Source organism: Pongo pygmaeus, chromosome X (assembly GCF_028885625.2).
Source record: "Pongo pygmaeus isolate AG05252 chromosome X, NHGRI_mPonPyg2-v2.0_pri, whole genome shotgun sequence".
NCBI classification, from domain to species: domain Eukaryota; kingdom Metazoa; phylum Chordata; class Mammalia; order Primates; family Hominidae; genus Pongo; species Pongo pygmaeus.
The window spans coordinates 19,446,692-19,469,203 of NC_072396.2; the positions used below are offsets into that span (position 1 = coordinate 19,446,692).

At 44.5% G+C, this 22,512-nt stretch overlaps 1 protein-coding gene across 12 annotated transcripts in view; it reads right to left on the minus strand.

The window, feature by feature from the left end:
• Positions 1–22,512, minus strand: part of PHKA2 (phosphorylase kinase regulatory subunit alpha 2) — a 94,802-nt gene that overhangs the window by 42,353 nt on the left and 29,937 nt on the right. For 9 of the 12 annotated variants that reach the window (XR_008497057.2, XR_010125465.1, XM_063660451.1 and 6 more), the window contains exons 2-11: positions 19,287–19,445; positions 17,516–17,563; positions 16,139–16,307; positions 13,778–13,860; positions 10,129–10,209; positions 8,750–8,848; positions 6,550–6,696; positions 5,008–5,061; positions 3,648–3,770; positions 1,076–1,171 (exon numbers count right to left, since the gene is read on the minus strand). Coding sequence is in view for 10 of the 12 variants with exons in the window: in XM_063660451.1 (XP_063516521.1) it covers positions 1,076–1,171; positions 3,648–3,770; positions 5,008–5,061; positions 6,550–6,696; positions 8,750–8,848; positions 10,129–10,209; positions 13,778–13,860; positions 16,139–16,307; positions 17,516–17,563; positions 19,287–19,445 (1,059 nt within the window). In the remaining 2 variants the exon portion in view is untranslated. The remainder of the gene's footprint in view (positions 1–1,075; positions 1,172–3,647; positions 3,771–5,007; positions 5,062–6,549; positions 6,697–8,749; positions 8,849–10,128; positions 10,210–13,777; positions 13,861–16,138; positions 16,308–17,515; positions 17,564–19,286; positions 19,446–22,512) is intronic. The other 3 variants (XM_054471178.2, XM_054471177.2, XM_063660452.1) reach the window with 2 other exon arrangements.

Consider the following 22,512-nt stretch of genomic DNA (forward strand, 5'->3'; position numbering starts at 1 on the left):
TGTGTGGGCCTGATTCAACCACAGAACACCTAAACCCAAGTTGCTGTATGCCAGGCCTCTGCTGGCTTATGACCTCCTCCAGGCCCTGGCAATTTTGGGGAAGACACGGCCCTCTGAAGGCCTTTTCATCCCACAAACACAATAATCAAGCCCTGAGGCACCAAAAGCATCCAAGGGACAGCCAGGAACCAAGAATTCTTCTCTTCTAACCATGAGATATTGACAGACAAATCTTCCTGCCAAGATAATAGGTCCATCATGACCCAATTTAGGAAACTTGATAGAATAAAACTATGTTTGGGCATTTTCTTGGAACTGGACTGTTTTTCTCTCCCTGATGTAGAACGGCTTCTAACTGATTACTCAAACTCTAGCTTGCAAACTGCTTGAATCAAAGGAAGAGATTCTCAATACCCCTGTACATTGGCCTTCGTCTGTGGAAGTGTGTAAGAACACGGTGCACAATGGGTTTACGCTCTTTAGAGAGCCTGTGTCAGGGTTTGGGGAGGGACAGGTATCATTTGAAGGTCTTCAACTGCTGCCTCCCCAGGATACCCATGGTCAAGCATGTTCCACATATTTTTCCAAAGTCATGATTCCTTGGGATAGACAGGAACACTACCTAAGGCATTTTTTTTTTTGAGATGGAGTCTCGTTCTGTAGCCCAGGCTAGAGTGCAGTGGTGTGATCTCGGCTCATTGCAACCTCCACCTCCCAGGTTCAAGCGATTCTCCTGCCTCAGCCTCCCGAGTAGCTGGGACTGCAGGCATGTGCCACCATGCCTGGCTAATTTTTGTATTTTTTTTTTTTTTTTTTAGTAGAGATGGGGTTTTGCAATGTCAGCCAGGCTGGTCTCAAACTCCTGACCACAAGTAATCCACCCGCCTCAGCCTCCCAAAGTGCTGGGATTACAGGTGTGAGCCACCGCGCCCAGCCTACCTAAGGCTTTTGAAACCATCTTTGGAGAAAAAGTGTTCATTAGATCTAAAAAGGAGATAAAGAATACCAACAGGCCAAGCAATGAGTCACTTATTTCTAGATAAGCGGTGCAAAGGGCCCTCTGCCACTGGGTTACCTTGTTAGGCGGGACAGCGTAGAGTTCAGGCACCAGGTGGATCCCATTCTTGCCTCTGATGAGTATTCCCTCCAGGGCCTCTTGGTATTCTTGGACCTGGAAAACAGCCCCATCATCCATGGCAGGAAGGAGGTCTGGTCATGATTGCTGTAACAGCAGTGCAACATAGAAAAAAAGCTCTCATGGCAACAGATTAGAGTTCAGACACAGGGCAAAGAAATGCACAAATACCCTCAGCTCCAGGAATGCAGGAGGCACACTTACAGTGTTAGGAGGAGCTAAACACAATCGGCTATTCCTCTCAGGAGTGTATCTAAGCTCAGCCCTGCCTGTCATGCTTCCAGAGAGACAGAGCACCCATCATACAGTAGCTGTTTCTTCCTCAAAATTCCTCTAGTAGTCATATCTACACTGTGTATCAGATGTCTTTCCTGTTCTGTCTTTAACTCATCATGTAATTATTTCATTCTTAATCCCTCATATATTTAAATTTTGTCTCAGCAACCGGATTATAAACTTCTTGTGGGGGAAGCTATATCTTAAGCAGTGTATCCCATTTCTACCTCTTGGTAAGTTTTCCACTTAAGAGGCATTCATTACTATTCAGCCATAAAAAAAGAATAACATTCTGTCATTTGCAGTAACATGGATGGAATTGGAGGTCAGTGTGTTAAGTGAAATAAGCCAGGCACAGAAAGATGCCACATGTTCTCACTCATGTGTGGGCGCTAAAAAAGTTGACCCCATATTAAAAATGTCATTGGGCAACAAGTGTGAGCGACAGCAAAGGTGTAGTAGGGTAGTAGATTCCATGAGGCTTAATCAACAAGATGCTAAACAGTCATTTTCCTCTCCTGAGTTTTCTTCCCCCCATCATTGTTAAGCCTATTCACAACTGAAATTCTAAGTCAATTCTTTTGAGATCTTTCAATTCTGGGATAAAATGACAGAAAACCTAAGATAATCACTGAAGCCTAAGAGAAAGCATCAACAGTGGGGAAATACTAACATTTCCAGCTGACTGCTGGTTCTGAAGCCCCCCAGCATTCCTGAGCAGGAGAGCTGTCAAGAGCTAAAATGGATCTCTGATTGCTCATCCCCACCCCCACCAAACATGTGATCAGAACCAGTTGAAAAAACGACAAAGCATCTGCGATGTCAGTCATTCATGTAAGCTTCACAAGGACAGGTCGGTTCTGTTCAACAAAGTATGCTCAGGGCTCAGCACAGAGCATGGTACCAAGTAGAAACTAAAGAGATAGGTCATGAACAAATGAGAGTTGCATCAGCAAATGTTTACTGAGCACATACTATGCACTAGGCACAGGGACTATACCCGTGAACTGGAGAGAGATAGCCTCTACCGGGGTCCTCTGACAGGTAAGTGGGAGATACAACATAGTGTGACCCATGCTGTTATAGTTGTGGGGCGTAGGAGCACCTGCCCCAGCTTTTAGGGTCAGAGAAAGCTTTCTGAAAGAAGACACACTTACATTGAACCAAGGGAAGGGGGAGGGGCAATTGGGGAAGAAAAGAATGTTCTCGGCCTTTGAGAAGAGAGGAGGGCACATGGCCTGTTTAAAGGACTGAAAGGATTTCATTGTGCTTGGATCACAGAACTCAAGAAAGAAGCACTAAGAAATAAGGCTAAAGGGGTGAAAGCAGGGATCAGATCATATGGAACCCCACAAAACGCATGAAGGGGTTTTCAAGCAAGCTTTCAAGCAAGGCAGTAGCATAACCTAATTTGCCTTTTAATAAGATCACTCTTATTAAAAGAGTGGGTAAGAAGAATGGAAACAGCAGGGACAGGCCGGAGATTGAGATTTGAGTTAGGAGGCTGTTACATGAAGTAAGATGTTATCCAAGAGCACCCCAAACTAGGGCTAAAGACAGCAAACCACTGGATAATCTGGAAAGAACAACAGCAACAACAAAACCTGTCTGTGACGGAATGTTCTTGCTAGACCCTGGTGAACCATGCCTCCTAGTACTCATGCCCTTGTCTAGTCCCCTCCCGCTTGAATATGGGATGGCCCTTTAGCCAACAGAATGTGATGAAAGTGACATTTTGTCAGTTCCGGGCCTAACACTTAAGGAAGCTTGGCAGCTTCTGCTTTTGTGTTCTGGGGGGAAAACAACCAATATGTAAAATTAATGGCCCAGAGACTACAATATTGTGAGAAGCCCAAGCTAGCCATGTGGAGGAGAACCAAGGCCTCAGCCAATAGCACAGCTGAGCTCCCAGCGTCAGCTGCTAGCCAGCATCAATTGGCCATGTGAGTGAGGCCATCTTGGAAATAGATTCTCCACTTCCATGGAACCATCCCAGCTGACAGCAGGTAAAGCAGACACAACCTGTCCCTGCTGGGCTCTGCCCAAATTGCAGAATCATGAGCAAATAAATAAAATAGCTGTTGCTTTAATTCACTCAGTTCTGGGAAAGTTTGCTAAGTGGGAACACATAACCGAAACAGTGACCTAAATTCTTGCATAACCCTATGTTCTAATAATAATCAGTATACCAGTGGAATGAAAATAATTATCAACATAACACCCAGCATTTTCTCACCTGAACAGCATCACCACTGAAGACTCCATCTATTATAAAATATGTCCAAAACACAGGCCACTCACATTCAATGTTTTCAAAGAGCTTGAGTTCAGCAGGGTCATAATGCAGTCGATTAGGGTCCTAGAATCAAATAAGTCAAACTTTTAAAAGGTGATGTCAGAATACATACATAATACCATTGTGCCTCATGGGGTTTCCCATGCTTGACTGGTTTTTACAGCTTTGAGGTTGGCATGAGTAGGATTTTACTATAATGAGATGCTGTTTTTGGCAGTTTGCCATGGTAACATTTTGAAAAGTAAGTCAGAAACATACACAAGACTCCTTGGTAGTTTATTATACTAAAGCTTCCTATATCTCTAACAAAGAAATAGCAATATGTCTACCACCAAGTTTGGCAGATGATCTGATTTATATCATTATATTAGTCACTGTGGCAAAGAAACCCAAGGAGGAGGCCATAGTTGGTCTTTAAGAAAAATGTGTAAGCCACAGAACCAGTTCTCCTTGTCTACAAGCTGGTTTTATTTATTTTTAAAATTTTAAAGAAATTTTTATTTTTTTGAGACAGGGTCTCACTCTGTCACCCAGGCTGTAGTACAATGGTATGATCTCTGCTCATTGCAGCCTTGACCTCCTGGACTCAAGTGATCCTACCACCTCAGCCTCCTGAGTTGCTGGGACCACAGGTACATGCCATCATGCCTGCCTCACTAATTTTATTTTATTTTTTTTGCAGAGACAAGGTCTCACTATGTTGCCCAGACTGGTCTCGAACTCCTGGGCTCAAGCAATCCTCCCTCCTCAGCCTCCCCAAGTGTTGGGATTACAGGCCACTGCACCTGGCCTACAAGTTGGTTTTTTGTTTTTTTTTGAGACAGAGTCTCGCTCTGTCGCCCAGGCTGGAGTGCAGTGGCACGATTTTGGCTCAGTGCAAGCTCCGCCTCCCGGGTTCATGCCATTCTCCTGCCTCAGCCTTCTGAGTAGCTGGGACTACAGGTGCCCGCCACCACGCCCGACTAATTTTTTGTATTTTTAGTAGAGACGGGGTTTCACTGTGTTAGCCGGGATGGTCTCAATCTCCTGACCTCGTGATCCGCCCACCTTGGCCTCCCAAAGTGCTGGGATTACAGGCGTGAGCCACCGCGCCCGGCCAAGCTGGTTTTAAATGACCAGCTCACCGTCCCTACTAAAGATACTACGCTATTGCCTGGCTCCAGGCTTGCTGACTCCAAAATTAATACTTCCCTTTCCAATATTCCAACATAAAATTATAATCAACAGAGGGAGAACAACACATTGGCAACTTAGAGATGAAACAGTTGAGGAAAGATAAGAAACAATATTTAAATACAACCTCTCTTGGAGTTTTATAACCATCTCGAAGGAAGCGACAGCATCCATAACGCCCCTAATAAGAGAAAGTACATTCGATGAGCTCAGAGACTTTTTTTTGCCTTTTTAATTCAAGTCAGCCCTGCACCCTCTTTCCCATGAATCTTTTAGTAATGAATTTTATACTAAGTGTTCTTTGCTGTCAGTATAGTTATTAATATATTTAAGTAATAAGCAAAATCAATTCAGGTTTGATCGGTACTTGGAAGGGAACGCCAAAACATTCCATCGGAGTATCAGGGCTGCAAGAGTAATTACCAAGAGTTCAGTGAACGACCATGCCTTCATTCTGATTTACTGTATTACACAGAGACCTAAAAGGACCCTCACTATTTAGAAAAGCCACCAAGGCAGATACTTGGATTGGTTTGCTCCTACTTGCAAGATTGGAAAGCTACAAGGACATTCCCCAGGCTCCTGGAAGTTAGGCTTTGGCTGCAGAGGAGGCTCTAAGGTCAGATGCACCTCCACAAAGGTTAGCAGAAAGGGAGGGGAGGCGGCTTCCTGTGCTTAGGACTGTCGCTGCTGGTTTTGGGCTGCAGGCTCCAGGGTTCTGCCCCAGCTTCCTGGATGCTAAGAAAGGAGGGCAGGGGCAGCACTCTCTTAATCTGACGCCCTTAATCCATAGATCACAGCTTTGGGTGTACATTCTCCAGTTCCGTAAGTATGTGGAGGCTGCTACAGCAGATGTAGCTCTCGCGAGGGTCATGGAGGCAACCATGTCCCTAGCCCTAGCGACCAGCACCGCACTGTCCTGGGAGTCATCCCAGGAGGCTGAGCCTAGAACCCGCTCTTCTTGTAAACACTTCATTCCCTGCATTCATTCCCTTCCTACTTCAACTACCTAAAGGGGTTCCCTTTTTCCCACTGAACCCTGACTGAGACAGCTGCTTTCTTTTGGGAATATGATTGGAGACATAGGGACAAAAGCTCCAAGGGACAAAAGCATTTTTCATGGAACCTAAGTAGGACAATCAACCTGCAGATTTCAGCTTAGGGAAACTTACATTCTTTGATAATTTTACCGATAGTTTCAACTGGCTGGAGTATTTAATATTCTCAGTTTAGTGTATCATGGTTACTGCATTTCAACTCAAAACAGGGATTATTTTAACCTGAAGGTAACTTTGGGATTGGCAAGTCCACTGAAATTGTGTGTAAAGTTTGAGGACACTGGGACATATGCATTTTTTTTTCTGGCAGTGACTCTATACACTGTCTGTGACCTCTAAAGGGTTAAGTAGCTCTGCCTTAGAAGTATGGTACTGGTACAAACTGGGGTTCAAAGGTGCCTGCTTGAGTGCCAGTTCTGCTTCTCAAGGAGAGAACCAAGCCACTAAATCACTCGGAGACTTTGTTTTCTTGCCTGTAGACTCAGCTTTGAACACTTTATGCATTTGCTTAGATAAATCAAGCAATTAACCTCATGGGGAACTGAGGCATGGGTGAGCTGCTCCATGCACATCACACAGGACAGAAGGGCACCAGCATGACTAATGCTTACCTGGAGCTTAGAAATAATTTCATTTTTGGTCACATTTACAAGGTTTACATCTTCCACTGCAAAGGCCGGGAAGGAAATAATGGAAAGAAGTCCAGCATCAATTTCTTTAGATGTCGATGCTCTTGGCAGCATGGAGAACAGAATAGACTGAATGAGAAACAAAGAGGTGGTTTAACCTGGAGATGCGCTAATAGGCGCAGTATCTAGGGACCATGAGCTCAGCCCCAAGGGAACATTCAAATACGGTTGCCAATTTTGAGTAGAGCTTTGTCCTACCAACATGGCCCCTGCTGGCCAACACTGTATATGCAGCCAATGATTCCTGTTCCTCAGGTGAGAAGTCAGGGCTTGCGGAGAGCATGGTACTGTCTGAAGCCCATGCTAAGAACTGCTTGTCTCCCTTCCTTCCATGCCCTGTTGACTTTGCCAGACCTTCAGGACATGTAGGGGAGGAACCTGTGTCAGTAGGCTAAGCTGTCTTGGCTATGAAGACAGAGACCAGAAAAGAACACATACATGGGGCCAGCTTGGAGAAATGTCTGGCTTCTGTGGAATGTGACCAGTTGGACTGGGTGATCCAGAAACCACTTAAAGGAGGAGTCAAATCCAGAAGATCTCATGAACACTCAGACAAAATGGTAAACCACAGAATTAGTTTAGTCCTAGAATCTTTCTAGGGTTACTTACAGGCACTATAATATGGCCTCAATTATAAATAAGTGGCTGGATTAGGTGCTGGAAACTTGTAAAGGAGTTGAAATTATCAGGAAAAGTTTGGGAAAGGAAGGAATTAACACTGAGATCTAACATGTACAGACATGGGGCTAGACCCCTGCAAACATAAGCTCATTGAATCTTTCATATGAAGAAGGACTTATGATACCACGTCCAATTCACACCTGAGGACCCTGAGACTTCGAGCAGCTAGTAAGTGACAGAACTAGGATTCTAACTCAGGCCCAGCTGGCTGCAAAGCTCACGCATTTCCACTGGATTACACATCTATTAAGATGCACACCACTTCCAGGCACAGTGGCTCATGCCTGCAACCCCAGAGCTTTGGGAGGCTGAGGTGGGAAGATCACTTGAGGCCAGGAATTGGAGAACAGCCTGGGCAACAGAGCGAGACCCTGACTTTACAAAAAAATTTAAAAAAAAATTAGCTGGGTGTGGGTGACACGTGCCTGTAGTCCTAGCTACATGGGAAGCTGAGGCGGGATGACTGCTTGAGCCCAGTAGTTTGAGGTTACAGGGAGCTATGATTGCACCACTGCACTCCAGCCTAGGTGATAGAGTAAGATCTCCTCTTAAAAAAAAAAAAAAAAAAGATAGACTATACCCCAAGAAATACCAGGACTACCTAAAGGGGAAAAATTGAGTGAGCTGGAAGATAGGGTCAAGATGGGTGGCACCCTTCAGCTTCAGAATAAAGCTTTATTTTCTATAGCCAACTGAGCCCAGGGCCCTGTTCTGTAACTCACTCTTCCCTAGGGTTTCTCTGCCTGGAAACACAAACTTCTACCAAAGCTCTCCATTCACAAGTCTCCATTCACAAGCTCTCCATTCACAAGTATCTGACCCTCTTTAGCCCCAGCAATGTACTTGGCACACAGTGGGCCCTCGCTAAATAAGAGTTTGCTGAGGGCCTAGCAATTGAAGACGTGCACTCTGCTCAATAGAATCCTCCAATCTGTATTAGATCACTCCTTTCTCTGACCTGTATTTCACGGAGGTTGTGCTAATTTCCCATCTTTCCCATCTCATGTCTTCTCCACTACCTATTTCACCCATCCCCAACCCCCCACCCCCAAGTGAACTAGTGCTTGCTCATCATTCAATTTGGGGGCACTGTGAACTAAACCTGAAAGAAAACCACCTATGTGCTCAAAACACATAAAACAGACTTTGCCTCTTGCAAAACAAGGCTGCTTGGATTGCTGATTCCATCTATACAGCATCATGGTGTCTTACACTTTTCTGGCTTACAAAGTGCTTAGACAGACTAACTTGACTGATTCTTACAACTAGCTTCTGAGGCCAGAGGAGAGGGTCCCAGGATGCCCATTTTATGGGTGAGAAAATTGAAGCTCAAAGAAGCAAAGTATCACCAAGCCAGCAAGGTGGGGAATCTGCACTGGATCCCAGGCCTTCCATGCCAGGACTCTCCTTCCCTGCTCTCTGAAATGCAAGAGGCTATTACCTGGCAGTGCTCGACCTCATCTGGCAGAACATGAATCACTGACTTGCGTCCTCCATGGGCTCCAAAAAGGTCCAGTTCATCAATTGCCTCAAGAGCTGCCTACAAACACATGTATGAGTTACTTTTTCTTTCTAACAAACACACACTCCAATATCTGGTGCTCCTTTTTCATTAAGCAATCTAGTATACATGTTCTCCCAAAGGTAATGAAACACATTTTAAAAATCCAGCTAGACTCCTGTAGTCATGTTCTAGTCTTTTTTTTTCTTTTTTTTTTTTTTTTTGGTAGAGACAGGGTCTCGCCATTTTGCCAGGGCTGGTCTTGAACTCCTGGGCTCAGGTGATCCTCCCATCTCGGCCTCCCAAAGTGCTGGGATCACAGGCGTGAACCACTGTGCCCGGCCCTATTCTTATTTTCAGTGGATCAGAGCTCTCCTGTACATTGCTGCTTATTATGGAAACAAGAAAGAGAAAACAGAAAAACATTTTCCCAAGTGAAGTTAGTGTTCTACCTAAAAATGAATTAACAAGTTCATAACGTTGTGTGTGTGTGTGGGTGTGTGTGTGTGTGGGTGTGTGTGCACTAAATTCATGGTTGTCTTTTCTCTCACATTTTAACAGTTAACTTCAAACTTCTGGCACTTCAGAAAGTTAATTCTTTTAGTAATAAGTACATTTTCTGTCTGTTTACTTCAACAGAGCGTATTTGTTGTTGCTTTAAAAATTATAGCCCTGGAGGCTCTACTCTGTCCAAAAAATACACTACTTTCTGGAGGAGGGAGGGAAGGAGGCACACCATATGTCTATGGCAAGAGAAGCAAACTGGTGACCCACAGATTGAATCTGCCCCATAGGTGTGTTTTGTTTGGCTTGAAGAGTATTTTAAATGAGTTTGAATCGGAGTACCTTCAGGGAAAGTTTCCCAGTGTTCCCAATTCCTCCCCCGACCCCCACCTTGCTGTCTGGCTAGTTTCACTTCGTATTGTTATTTGACTGACCTTGTAGACTTTTGAACTTGTGAGTCCAACCTACAAAGTGGTGATATTCTCCAGTCCTCTCTGTGACCCAGAAAAGAAGACTGGACATCACATGTGCAGCTTCTTAAACAACAGCAAGAGCTTAGACCCGTGGGTGATGGCAGCAGCTAACCAGGATGGAACACTCTTACTTTCTGCCACGGGCAGATTTCAGCATTGGAAACCTACCTTCTTTACCTAGAATTTCAGGTGGCTGGGGTAACTGTGCCACTTGAATTTCACATACTTGATGTTGACTTTTGAAAAATATGCTAATCAGATTAAATCCAAACTCCTGATGAAGGGAACCAAGTCAAAGCAGTAAAAACATGCAGAAGGAAGAACAAACAGGACGACCGTCACCTTGGCCATTCCTACGGAGCTTGCATTCAATTCTGGGATGCCCTGATTAGTCTTATCTCCACGCTCCCACATTCCGTAATCCTGGGGGAGAAAAAGGTGGGAATCAGAGGGGAGAAAGAGGTATATAAGAAGTGCTATGGGAAAAATGCTTCCTTTATGTTCCTGCGGCCACACTGAAACATAAGTGGATCTTCCCGGAGGCTTTGTAGACTCATACTGTGTTCTTCCTCAATTTCAGTTCATGCGACCTCTGTGCAGAATTTTAGAAGAGAATACTCAAGTGGGACAAAAGTGCATGCCACAACACTCTCAAATTTCTTATTTCTAGAAGGTATTCATTTGTAAGAAACTCTGGATGTATGGAGAACAAAATATTTTATCTTCTTAAGATTGAATAAAATGCTGCCTCTCTAGTCAATGCCTTTGAACTTATGTTGTAAGATGGAATACAGAAACTTTAGCACATGGGTCATAACTAGTCAAAGCCAGCAAAAGCATTTACAATAATTTAGTACTTATTTTTAGCATTATCTCTTGGGGAAAAAATGCTCAGCAAGTAACTGGAGCCAAAGTCACAACTGAGACACAGAACACTGAACCTACGTGGTATTTACAAACCGATTACTAGGGATTGACTCAGAATGCTGGCACCCAGAGGACTTGATACATGTGTACCTAATGTATAATTCATATTTTCATTAAAAAATCCACATATGGGATGCTGTTTTAAACAATTCTATGTGTACTACTGAAAGCTGACCACCCAACATACACAGGACTGATGCCAACATTTCAACCTTTATTTTTTTATCTCCAAAAAAGAATATTTTCTTTTATTCTTTTTTTCTTTTTATTTTTTGAGATGGAGTCTGGCTCAGTTGCTCAGGAGTGCAGTGGCGCGATCTCAGCTCACTGCAACCTCCACCTCCCAGGTTCAAGCAATTCTCCTGCCTCAGCCTCCCGAGTAGCTGGGATTATAGGCGCACACCACCACACCCAGGTAATTTTTGTATTTTTAGTAAAGACGGAGTTTCACCATATTGGTCAGGCTGGTCTCAAACTCCTGACCTCAGGTGATCCACCTGTCCCAGCCTCCCAAAGTGCTGGGATTACAGGTGTGAGCCACCGCGCCCGGCCAGAACATTTTCAAAATGTAGAGATTGAGACTCGGGCATCCTAGAGCAACTTCCCCGCCGAGCGTGCCTGGTGACTGAGCCTGGGCTTCTTCCCTTGAGCACTCTTCTCATCTGCGCCTTCCTGCAGCCCAACCCACCTTTCCTCCAACCCCGGCACTGGGTGATTCGTCCTCAAAAACTGCTTTGATTGCTGCTTCCCCTTGTTTCAGGGTCTAAAATGACAAATGGTGTATTTTCTAGTGGATCACATTCACATCTCTCTCTCTGGATGGCCATATGCCCCATGATCTGGCCTCCTTAGACACACCCACAAGCTGAGAGTGGAACATAAGATCCACTTATGTCCTACTCTTTTCCAATGTCAGCTTTCCCCCTAAATCTACTCCTTTCCTCTGTACCCTTTTCCTCAAGCACCCCCTAGCCCACCCAGCCACACTCAGAGCCTGTTCCTGCCTCTGGGACTGCACAAGCTATTCCTGCACCCAAACTCCCTACCTCCTCCCTTCTGCTGATCTAGACTCTGCTCAGCTTCCAAGGTCCAACTCAAGGCCCACCCTTTCCACAAAGACTTCTCAAGTTTCTTCAGACCAGGGTTTGTCAACTTTAGCACTATTCCATTTCGAGCCAGGTAATGTGAGTCATTGGGGGGTGGGGGGGCGCCTGTGCATTGTAGGATGTCTAGCAGCAGTCCTAGTCTTGGCTCACTAGATGCCAGGAACACCTACTGACCAGGTGCGACAACCAAAAATGTCTCCAGACATCGCCAAATGTCTCCTGGGAGGGCAAGATTGCCTCTCGTTGGGAATCACTGCTTTAGACCTGGGGTCAGTGAACTCCACCCAGTCTTTGGAACAAATCTAGTTTCCCACCTATTTTTGCAAAGTCTATCTGGGACAGAGCCATGCTCATTTATTTACGTGTTGTCTATGGCTGCTTTCATGCTACAAAGGCAGAGCCAAGTAGCTGCGACAGAGACCCTAGGGCCTGTAAAGCCAAACATATTTACTCTCTGGCTCTTTACAGAAAACCTTTGCTGACCTTCCTTTAGACCATAGTGGCTTTTTTTAAACCAGCCTTTACCTTTTCCCTCCTTCCCTGAGAGCTTTACACACTGGGGTTGTTGCGTAAAGGCGCCTCAGGCTTTGCCTTCCAAACCAGACAGAAGCTTGGAGGAAACGGGGTTTATACACATTTATACTCAGCAAATCTGGCCCAGGTTGGGGCTCTGCCTGGCTCGAGCCCCTCTACCTGTGGCCCGGTTGGGGCAATGCTCATGGCATCCCAGCTCCCACCAAGGTGCTAATGCTGCTACCTCTTTAGCCCCAACTCAAGCCAGGACATATACATCCCGCAGAACATGTTAGGATCTTATTTCAAACAAGCATAATGAGAACTACCATTTAATCCAGCAATCCCACTCCTGGGTAACTACCCAGAGGAAAAGAAGTCATTAGACGAAAAAGACACTTGCACATGCATGTTTATAGCAGCACAATTCACAACTGCAAAAACATGGGACCAATCAAAGGCCCATCAGTCAACGAGTAGATAAAGAAGCTGTGGTATATATATAATGGAATACTACTCAGCCATAAAAAGGAATGAATTAATGGCATTCACAGCGACCTGGATGAGACTGGAGACTGTTATTCTAAGTGAAGTAACTCAGGAATGGAAAACCAAATATCATATGTTCTCACTCCTAAGTGGGAGCTAAGCTATGAGGATGCAAAGGCATAAGAATGACACAGTGGACTGTGGGGACTCAGGGGGAAAGTGTGGGAAGCGGGAGAGGAATAAAAGACTACAAATAGGGTGCAGTGTATACTGCCCGGGTGATGGGTGCACCAAAATCTCACAAATCACCACTAAAGGACGTTAATGTAACCAAACAGCACCTGTTCCCCAATAACCTATGGAAATAAAAAAATAAAAAATAAAATAAAATAAAACAAGCATAATGGGCCAGGAGTGGTGGCTCATGCCTATAATCCCAGCACTTTGGGAGGCCGAGGCAGGAGGATCACCTGAGGTCAGGACTTTGAGACCAGCCTGGCCAACATGGTGAAACCCCGTTTCTATTAAAAATACACACATTAGCGGGGCGTGGTGGCGGGCACCTGTAATCCCAGCTAATCAGGAGGCTGAGACAGGAGAATCACTTGAACCTGGGAGGCGGAGGCTGCAGTGAGCTAAGATCACGCCACTGCACACCAGCCAGGGTGACAGAACGAGACTCTGTCTAAAAATAAATAAAACAAAATAAATTAAAAAAATATAACAAGCATAATGGATTCAGACAGAGCACAGAGTACATTCCAAAAACATGAAACCCCCAACTCTATCCCAGGACAAAAATACGCACTGTGTGTGTGGAGGTGACACAATCTTATAGCGCTAGTCTCGCTAACCTTTTGGTGAGCCCCAAACAGCCTGGCCCTGAAAACACTGTACGATTTTTATTCTTTTTGTTGACTGGCACATCGGAAAAGACTACCAGGGTTGATACTTACAGCGACTTTATATGCAGCTTCTATGTAAAAGACAAGATTCTGTATGAAGGCCACCTCATCGAGAGTGAAAATGATACGTAAGCCTAGCAAAGAAAAATAATGAGGTTATGAAGCCATGTTGCAGAGAGCTGCCAGTCACAAATTACAAATATCACACTAGGAAATAAACCCTTTTACCCTCATTTTCATTTTTCTTCCAAAGGCATCAAAAATGAAGTCTGAAGTAAGGCATAACAGTGAGTGTCTAATCTCCAAAAAGAGGGAAGGAAGGAGGGAAGGAAGGAAAATAAGGAGAAGGAAAGGAAGGACTCCACTTTCCTGTGTGTGCCTATGAGTAGAAAGGGATGAGAGAGATTTGGGACCTCTGGTACAGGTTGGATTGATGCGGAGAAGGTTCCAACAAAGCAAGGATTTTAGTCCAGAAGAACCAGAGACACTGTCTCTATCTTTGAGAGAGCCAAAGAGAAGGGTGAATGCTTTTCCCAGTGGGAGACAGGGAGTCCCCAGCTCCAGGAGCTGGCCTTCCACCCTGCAGAAAAATATAGTCAGTTATAACAAATACAGGTATTTTTAAAGTATGAATTCTGGAAGCTGCTATGGATATGATAGGAAATGGACTCTTACATCAATGAGGGAAGCTTAACTAGTAAGCCAGATTAGAAGTTCAATCAGAACTAAGTTTAACTAGAAACTGAAAATAATTTGGCAATATATATGAGTTGCTTTTGAGTGATATCTAACTCTCAGAAGGAAGTAAATGAAGATGGGGTCAAAGTTGGTATTGCAACATTAGTTATAGTAGCAAAATAAAAGAAGGAAGGAATAGTTAAATTAATTATGGTATATCCATTGATAAACTCACTAAAATAATGTTTATGAAGAGCTTGTTATATCATGGGAGAAGTGCTTGTTATAACGCTATGTAATAAAAAGACTATGTTTATGTGTACAATGTGACCTTAAACATGTAAAAAAATGCACAGGAAAAAAGACCTGGAGGAGATGCAGCCAAATGAAAGTTGGCAGTGGAATTTTTTTCTTTGTATTCTGTTATATTTTCCAAAATATCTACAGTGAGCTCATATTAATTTTCATAGCCAAAACGTAACTTTATAAATGTGTGGTTTATTCACACAGCCATAACAATACTGCTTACTGATTTCTGGGCTTTTGAGAGTTTCATACTTGCAGTCTGCAATGAATGGGAGGCCTCAGACACATCAGTTGACTGGACTGGTAGGTGATAAGAACTCCTAGACACAGCCGCTAAGTGCCCTAACCTGGGGGAGCATCTGTGGCACATGCCATTGTGGGAGAGAGACCACCTGGTATGAGACCCTAGTGGGAAAGAGAGAGGCCTGGCGTCCAGGCTGCCACAGAGGCCAGCGGCTCCGGCTTCAATGGGAACAAGGCGTACCGCCGGCAAACTGTGAGCCTACTCAGCCTGCTGAGTAGTGGGCTGCTCAGCCCACTCTGGGCACGCTGCTGAGTGGTGGAAATGGTGGTGTTCAAATATAATTTGGAAAAGTGAGGGTGTGTCTAGAAGAGGGTGACCAGGGTAGTGAGTGGGAGAGCTGAAAGGACAAGGCTGCTGATCCTGGAGGAGAAAAGTCTAAGAGCAGGGGTGAGATGGTCTGCAGACAGCTAAGTGTCAAAGTTAGACCAGACCTAGGTGGCTCCAGGAACTAGGAGAGAGTGACAGTAAGGGGGCTGTGTGCTCAACAGAGGGAAGCTAAGAGAGCCAGCTCGACGGCCTTTACCCTGCTGGTGCCCAGATGGAGGGTGACTGTCCTCTCTGCAGGTTACAGGCAGGGTCCCTGCACTTCCTGCCCTATTGCAGAAACAAATGCACAGAATATGGAAAAGCATGCTTTTCTTTTGTGTAAACTGCTAATTTATAATACTGATTGCTATGGTTTGAATGTGTCCCCTCCAAAATTGAGGTGTGGCCAATGTGATGGTATTAAGAGGTGGGGCCGTAAGAGGCGATTAGGCCCTGAAGACTCCTCCCATCCTACATATCCTACATGGGATGAAGGCTCTTACAAAACACGCTTCGTGGAGCCTCTGGCTCTCTTGCCCTTCTGGTCTCCCCCATGGGAGAGCACAGCGGTCCTCCTCTTTGGAGGATGGAGCCCTTACTGGACAACTGAGCCTGGTAGTGCCTTGGTCATGGACTTCCCAGCCTCCAGAACTGTGAGAAAACGCATCTCGGTTCTGTATAAATGGCCTTGTCTGAGGTATTTTATTAAAGCAGTGAAGCAGCACACGGCCTGACACACTGGCCGCTACCTGTCCTCCTCCCACCCCTTTTCCGGATTGTCACTCCTTATACAATGGGCTCCAGCAACCCCAGCTCACCTGAGGCGGTCATCTGGGCCAGGAACAGGAGGAAGAGAGAGGTGGCATCCACCTGGAGGTGGCCCCACTGGTCGTCGCCCACCACCGTGCTGCAGGTGGCGGTGTTGTACTTGGCGTGCAGGCTGTCCTTGGTGCTCTGAGTGTGTTTGAACTTCTCCACTTTGGCCACCTGAGGGAGAAGGCAAGCCCGCTCTGCATAGTTATGGGGGTTCATGGCTGGCAGAGATCACGGCCATGGCCAGCCACCTGGATCTAGAGCTCTCATCTGCTACTTCTGGGAGCCAGAGGGATGGAAGGCAGCTGCTAGGCGGCACCGCACAGAGGGACTGTGCTGGGGATTCTTCTCGCCCCCTTGCCTGAAATGTCCCAGCCTGGGGGGAGTCTCATCTGCAGGAGTGACGGGTCATGCCAAAGGGTGTCCTTGTCTACATATCCCCAGCTGTGACACATGGTAGATACTCAAGGAGAGATGGAGGGAGGGAAGAAGGGAGAAAAGGAGGGGAGGAAAGGAACCTGTTTAAATTTCAGTTTCTTGTTTCTTAATGTTGAAAGGAAAAGGGCAACTATGTCTTTTCTTGCGCTGACTGAGGGTGGGGACTGTTTTGTCTTCGTCTTTGAATTTGTGCAGATCCTAGTATAATGTTCTATGTGCAGTACATGCTCAATGAATTGTTTTATTTACCCCTCACTGAAAATACCACTAAACAATAATATCAAGTTTTTAAAACTCAAGCATTTCATCTCAATGAAAATATACCCTTTTACAAACATGATGGAATAAACAATAATATATGGCTTTCTAGAAGTGGCTTTAAAAAAAAAATGTTTTCTTCTCCATTAAAAAAAAAGCATGTTTCTCCTTTTATCCATGTAACTCTTCAAAAGAGAGTCTCAGAAACTGTCCTTTGAGACTGTGGTTCAATAGTAAAGTTACTGAAAATAATTTTAAAAAGAGAAGGTAGCTGGGCATGGTAGCTCCTCACGCCTGTAATCCGAGCACTTTGGGAGGCCAAGGCGGGAGGATCACTTGTGTCCAAGTGTTCAAGACCAGCCTGGACAACATAGTGAGATACTATATCTACAAAAAAAAAAAAAAAAAAAAATAGCCAGGTGTGGTGGTACACACCTCAGGTGGGAGAACCACTTGAGCCCAGGAGTTTGAGGTTGCAGTGAGCCATGATCGCACCACTGCACTCAGCCTGAGTAACAGTATGAGACCCTGTCTCAAAAAAAAAAAAAGAGAGAAAGTAAGCAAAATATTTTCAATTGCTCTTCCTCTTGAGAAGAAAAGTACAAAATGTCTTAAGCATGTTAAATGTCACAATTACAATGACATGGAATGCCCACTTGGCAAACACGTGTGTGGGTTCTGCCTACCTGTCTCATCATGCACTGGAGAAGACCTCGCATCAGCTTCACCACGTTCTGTGGAGAAAAAGCAGAATCAGCAACACGGCCCAGGGTCCTTGCTGCAGGAAAATCACCTCCTGATCACTGTGGCTGGCAAACCAGAACCGCCCAGCAACTGCCCTGGAAAGGCCAGTCCCGAGCCTACGTGAGTGTTCTGATGGTTCATGTCCTCTCCACTCCATCATAAAGAAAGAAAAATCTCGACAAAGTGACTTATCTCAAATAAAGGGGTTGGATCAGATGATATCTGCCACCTCTGAAATTCAGTGACTCCTCGCTGACATCTTAGCAACACAATTTCTGTAAGTGCAGTACTCTGGAGCTTTATGTCACATTTCTTGGTAATTTATTTTTGTTACACTAAGTCCACCACGCCTGCCCAAAAGTAATGTTTGCCAACATGGCCATTTGTGAAACCACCACTGAATTACTGAGTAAAGCTCTAACAAAATGCAAGTGACAGCCAAGGTTTCTGAATAATATGATTTATTGTAACCAATTACTAGTCTTATTATCCTCATTATAAATAACAACAATAATGCTACGTTAATACATGAGACACCACGTCACAGACGATCCACTGACCGTGAGGCCATCGAAGAATGTCTGAATCAAAGATAAATCCCAAGGGCTCTCATGCCAAGAGAATGATTTTTATATTTCAGTGCTCTCTACTTCAATGCTACCACTCAAAACACTTGGAAAATAACTCCTGTGTTCAGGGACAGATTATTTTGTTACAAACTCAGTGACGGCAAATCTTTGGTAGGTATCTTGGTTCTGGATTTTGGAAAACAATAAAAGGACTTCATTGTACTGTATGGTGAATAATATAGGCCCCCAAATTGGATAACACCAATTTGGTTCAAAATTAAAGGGTGACCATAAATTAATAAGATTGCTTTCCTGGAATGGCTCAAATTAGAAAGGTATTTTTAAGGGAAGTTTCAAAAATATTTTAAGCAGCGGCAATAATGTTTGGATAAATATCCTTCCAGTGTGACTACTCTGAAGAGTACATGCTTTGGAATGTGAAGCTGTGGTGAGGTGACTTTTAAAAAACATATCAGTTTATGATGATGTCTTGTGTATAAATATGTACAAAATGGATAAAGTACGTGTGAAAGAAATGTAACTAATTATACAAATTGACACTTTGGGGTTAGAAATGTGGATGCAGCCAGGTGCGGTGGCTCACGCCTGTGATTCCAGCACTTTGGGAGGCTGAGGCGGGCGGATCACTTGAGGCCAGGAGTTCAAAACCAGCCTGGCCAACATGGTAAAACCCCGTCTCTACTAAAAATACAAAATTAGCTGGGCGTGGTGGCAGTCGCTTGTAATCCCAGCTACTCGGGAGGCTGAGACAGGAGAATCACTTGAAACTGGGAGGCGGAGGTTGCAGTGAGCTGAGATCGCACCACTGCACTCCAGCCTGGGTGACAGAGTGAGACTCCGTCTCAAAAAAAAAAAAAAAAAGAAAAAGAAATGTGGTTGCTTTCATTTTCTATTTGGTGTGATTTTGGATGTTGTCAGTTTTATGGGGGAATCTCCAATCTCAAACAGAAAGACCAATGTGAGGTTGAGACCATCTAAGTGCCTCCCCAAAATATTCTATAGCAGAAATAGAGGAGAGGCCTGCACCCAAACAGTTCTGCACACACAGCTACTTCTCTGTGGGTTTTTCAGTTCAAGGAGAAGGTGGCTGAGCAGCCAAGATACAGCCGTCAGTCACTATTACCTGCTCCAGCTCGTAGGCCTTGGCCTTGTCCTCATCACGGTCTGCATTCTTACGGTAGGCCATGCCCAGGCCCCACACGGCCAGGATACTGTAGATGTTATCCCGTACCCAGGCATCCTTCTGCTCATGGCTGGCTGACAGCAGCCCTGTGACAGGGTTCTATTAGAGAAGAGACACAAAATGGCTCAGTGCCACCCTTCATGCAGTCCCTGGGTAACAGATGCTTGTCCTAACAGGGTAGATGAGGACCGGGACCTGGAGCAGGGAGACCAAAGTTCCAGTCCTTGCTCTGCCACTAACAGTGTGATCTTGGGTGAGACATCACATGCCTTCTCAGCACCTTAGTTTCCTCACTTGTATAATGAGAATATGTGACCAGAAAATCTCTCAGGAACATTCCAGCTCTTATGTTCTTTTGCTTTCAGACGAGACCACACTGTTGTAAGTGGTAAAACAGAAGAAACAGCAAACAGGAAAAGACTGCAAGGCTTTCACAAAGCTGCATATTGCAGATCTTAGGTCTTCTTCAGTCTTCATGTGTCCACACCAATAGGTAAAGCATTGAACCTGTGAGCAAGAAACCTAGAGGCAGGGCCCCACTCCACTCTCTAGCTCTGTGTGCCCAGGGAAGCCACTTTCCCTCTCTGGGCAATCCAGATACTTCATGTGTCTAAACAGAAGGTGCCAAGCAAGAGGACATCTGGGAGTCCTATTTAGCTATGATATCATGGGTATTTAAAAGGGCAACTGAGTCACTAAAAAGCCAGACCTTGCCACAAAAAATTATACACAAATGTTCATAGCAGCATTATTCACAAAAGCCAAAAAGTGGAAATAAGCCAAATACTCATCAACTGATACATGGATAAACGAAATGTGGTCTATACAAACAATGAAACATTATTCGGCAGAAAAAGGAAGTATGGATGCATGCTACAACAGGGATGGACCTTGAAGACATCACCCTAAGTGAAAGAAGCCAGATGCCAAAGGCTACATAGTGTGTGATTCCATTTGTATGAAAAGTCTAGAAAAGGCAAAGCTATAGAGACATAAAGTAGATTAGTGGTTGACTGGGCTGGGAGTACAGGTAGAATCTGGAAGTCAGTGGCTGCTAGTAGTTTTTTTTTTTTTTTTTTTGGTGATGAAAATGCTCGAAAATTGATTGTGGTGATGAATGCACAAATCTGTGAATATACTAAAAACCATCCAGTTGTACAGCTTAAATAGGTGAATTGTATGGTAAGTAAATAAAGCTATTAATTTTTTAAAAGCCAGTCCTAATAAACTCTGCCTAGAAATCAGATTAAAGAGTCACATAATGATAAAGCCTCTGTTGACATTTCCTGAAAATTTGTACATATAAATGTACATATAAATAAAATGTATCATAACAATCAGAACCTTGTAAGCTTAAAAAAATTACATTACTCTAAAGGGCACCATATTATTTACAAGAGAACTCATGAAAAAACTGCACTGGGTACTTCCACAGTGATACTGCCAATATTAAGTAAAAAACACTGGCATGGTTTCACATGTTCCCACCTAAGGAATTAAATATTTGACTTTCTCCTCTAACAAATCTATGCCCTCTATCAAAACATCTAAAACTCAACTGATATTTCCCACAGGGGCAATGGCATTCAATATATTGACATGGTTCTACGGCCAACAACTATGAATCACTGATGTTAAAGTCAACCAGAATTGAAACCTAGGAATGACTGAAAGTACAAATCTTATTCCAATAGTGGACTACTGGTATTCTTTTTAAGTAACGTATAACATAAGCATTTTGGCTCGGTGCGGTGGCTCACGCCTGTAATCTCAGCACTTTGGGAGGCTGAGGCGTGTAGATCACTTGAGGACAGGAGTTCGAGACTAGCCTGGCCAACATGGTGAAACCTCATCTCTACTAAAAATACAAAAATTAGCTGGGTGTGGTGGTGCGTGCCTATAGTCCCAGCTACTCAGGAGGCTGAGACAGGAGACTCACTTGAACCCAGGAGGCAGAGGTTGCAGTGAGCCGAGATTGTGCCACTGCACTCCAGCCTGGGTGACAGAGTGAGAGTCTGTCTCAAAAACAACAACAACAACATAAGCATCTTTATCTGTTCTGAGGTCTGTTGGGTAAGCTGGGGACAGGGAAACATCAGGAGACCCAGAGTAAGAACTCAACCCATTCCTTGTGTGCCCACCAACCATGAGTCTACTAAAACAAACAACCTTCTGGTGACACAGCAGTGATCGCTTACACATAGTGCCAAGTGTGGTTTGGATTATGAAATATCCCTGTCCTGTTAACGAAAGTCATCTTACTCTTTAGACACTGCTTAACTGTTGGAGTAGATTAGTTCATCCTCACCCAAAGTTATACTGTCTGTCCCCCACATTCAACTACAGAGAAGCAGTTTGAACGTTTCAGGGGATTCCCATATTCAGAATCAAACACATACATGCCGTGTAAAATTAGGGTGTTACTGCACTCAGCAATAGGAATATTTACTTTTTGACTTGCTTCTCGTTAAGTCTATAAAAACCAATGCATTGTGTTGGAAGAAGATGGGGGTGGTTCCATTTTGATGTGATTCATAAAAACTGAAATGACCACAGATTGGCAGATACTCTGCCACTTCTGCTCTGCTGTCCTTTTTTTCTTTCTTTTTTTGAGACGGAGTCTCACTCTTCTCACCCAGGCTGGAGTGCAATGGCGCGATCTCAGCTCACTGCAACCTCTGCCTCCTGGGTTCAAGCAATTCTCCTGCCCCAGCCTCCCAAGTAGCTGGGATTACAGGTGCCTGCCACCACACCCAGCTAATTTTTTGTATTTTTAGTAGAGACGGAGTTTCACCATGTTAGTCAGGCTGGTCTCGAGCTCCCGACCTCAGGTGATTTTCTGGCCTCGGCCTCCCAAAGTGCTGGGATTACAGGCAAGAGCCATCGCACCCAGCCACTGCTTTCCCTTCTAATAGGGATGACCCAGTGGTTTTGTCTTTGAGTCATTCCCTTGCCTGGAGATGGACTATGCTGCCATATCTGTACTCTCACTTACTGATGCTTATGAACCACCTGAACAGGTCCATCTCTTTGGAGCTCTGGAGTCTTTACTTTAAGAATGGCAATGGAGGATGGAAAAAAAGGCTGCCCTGTCTGATGCCATTCTGCAAGCTAAACATAAACACAGGCAAATGCAGACCACAGGAGGATGGTGGGGAGATTGGTC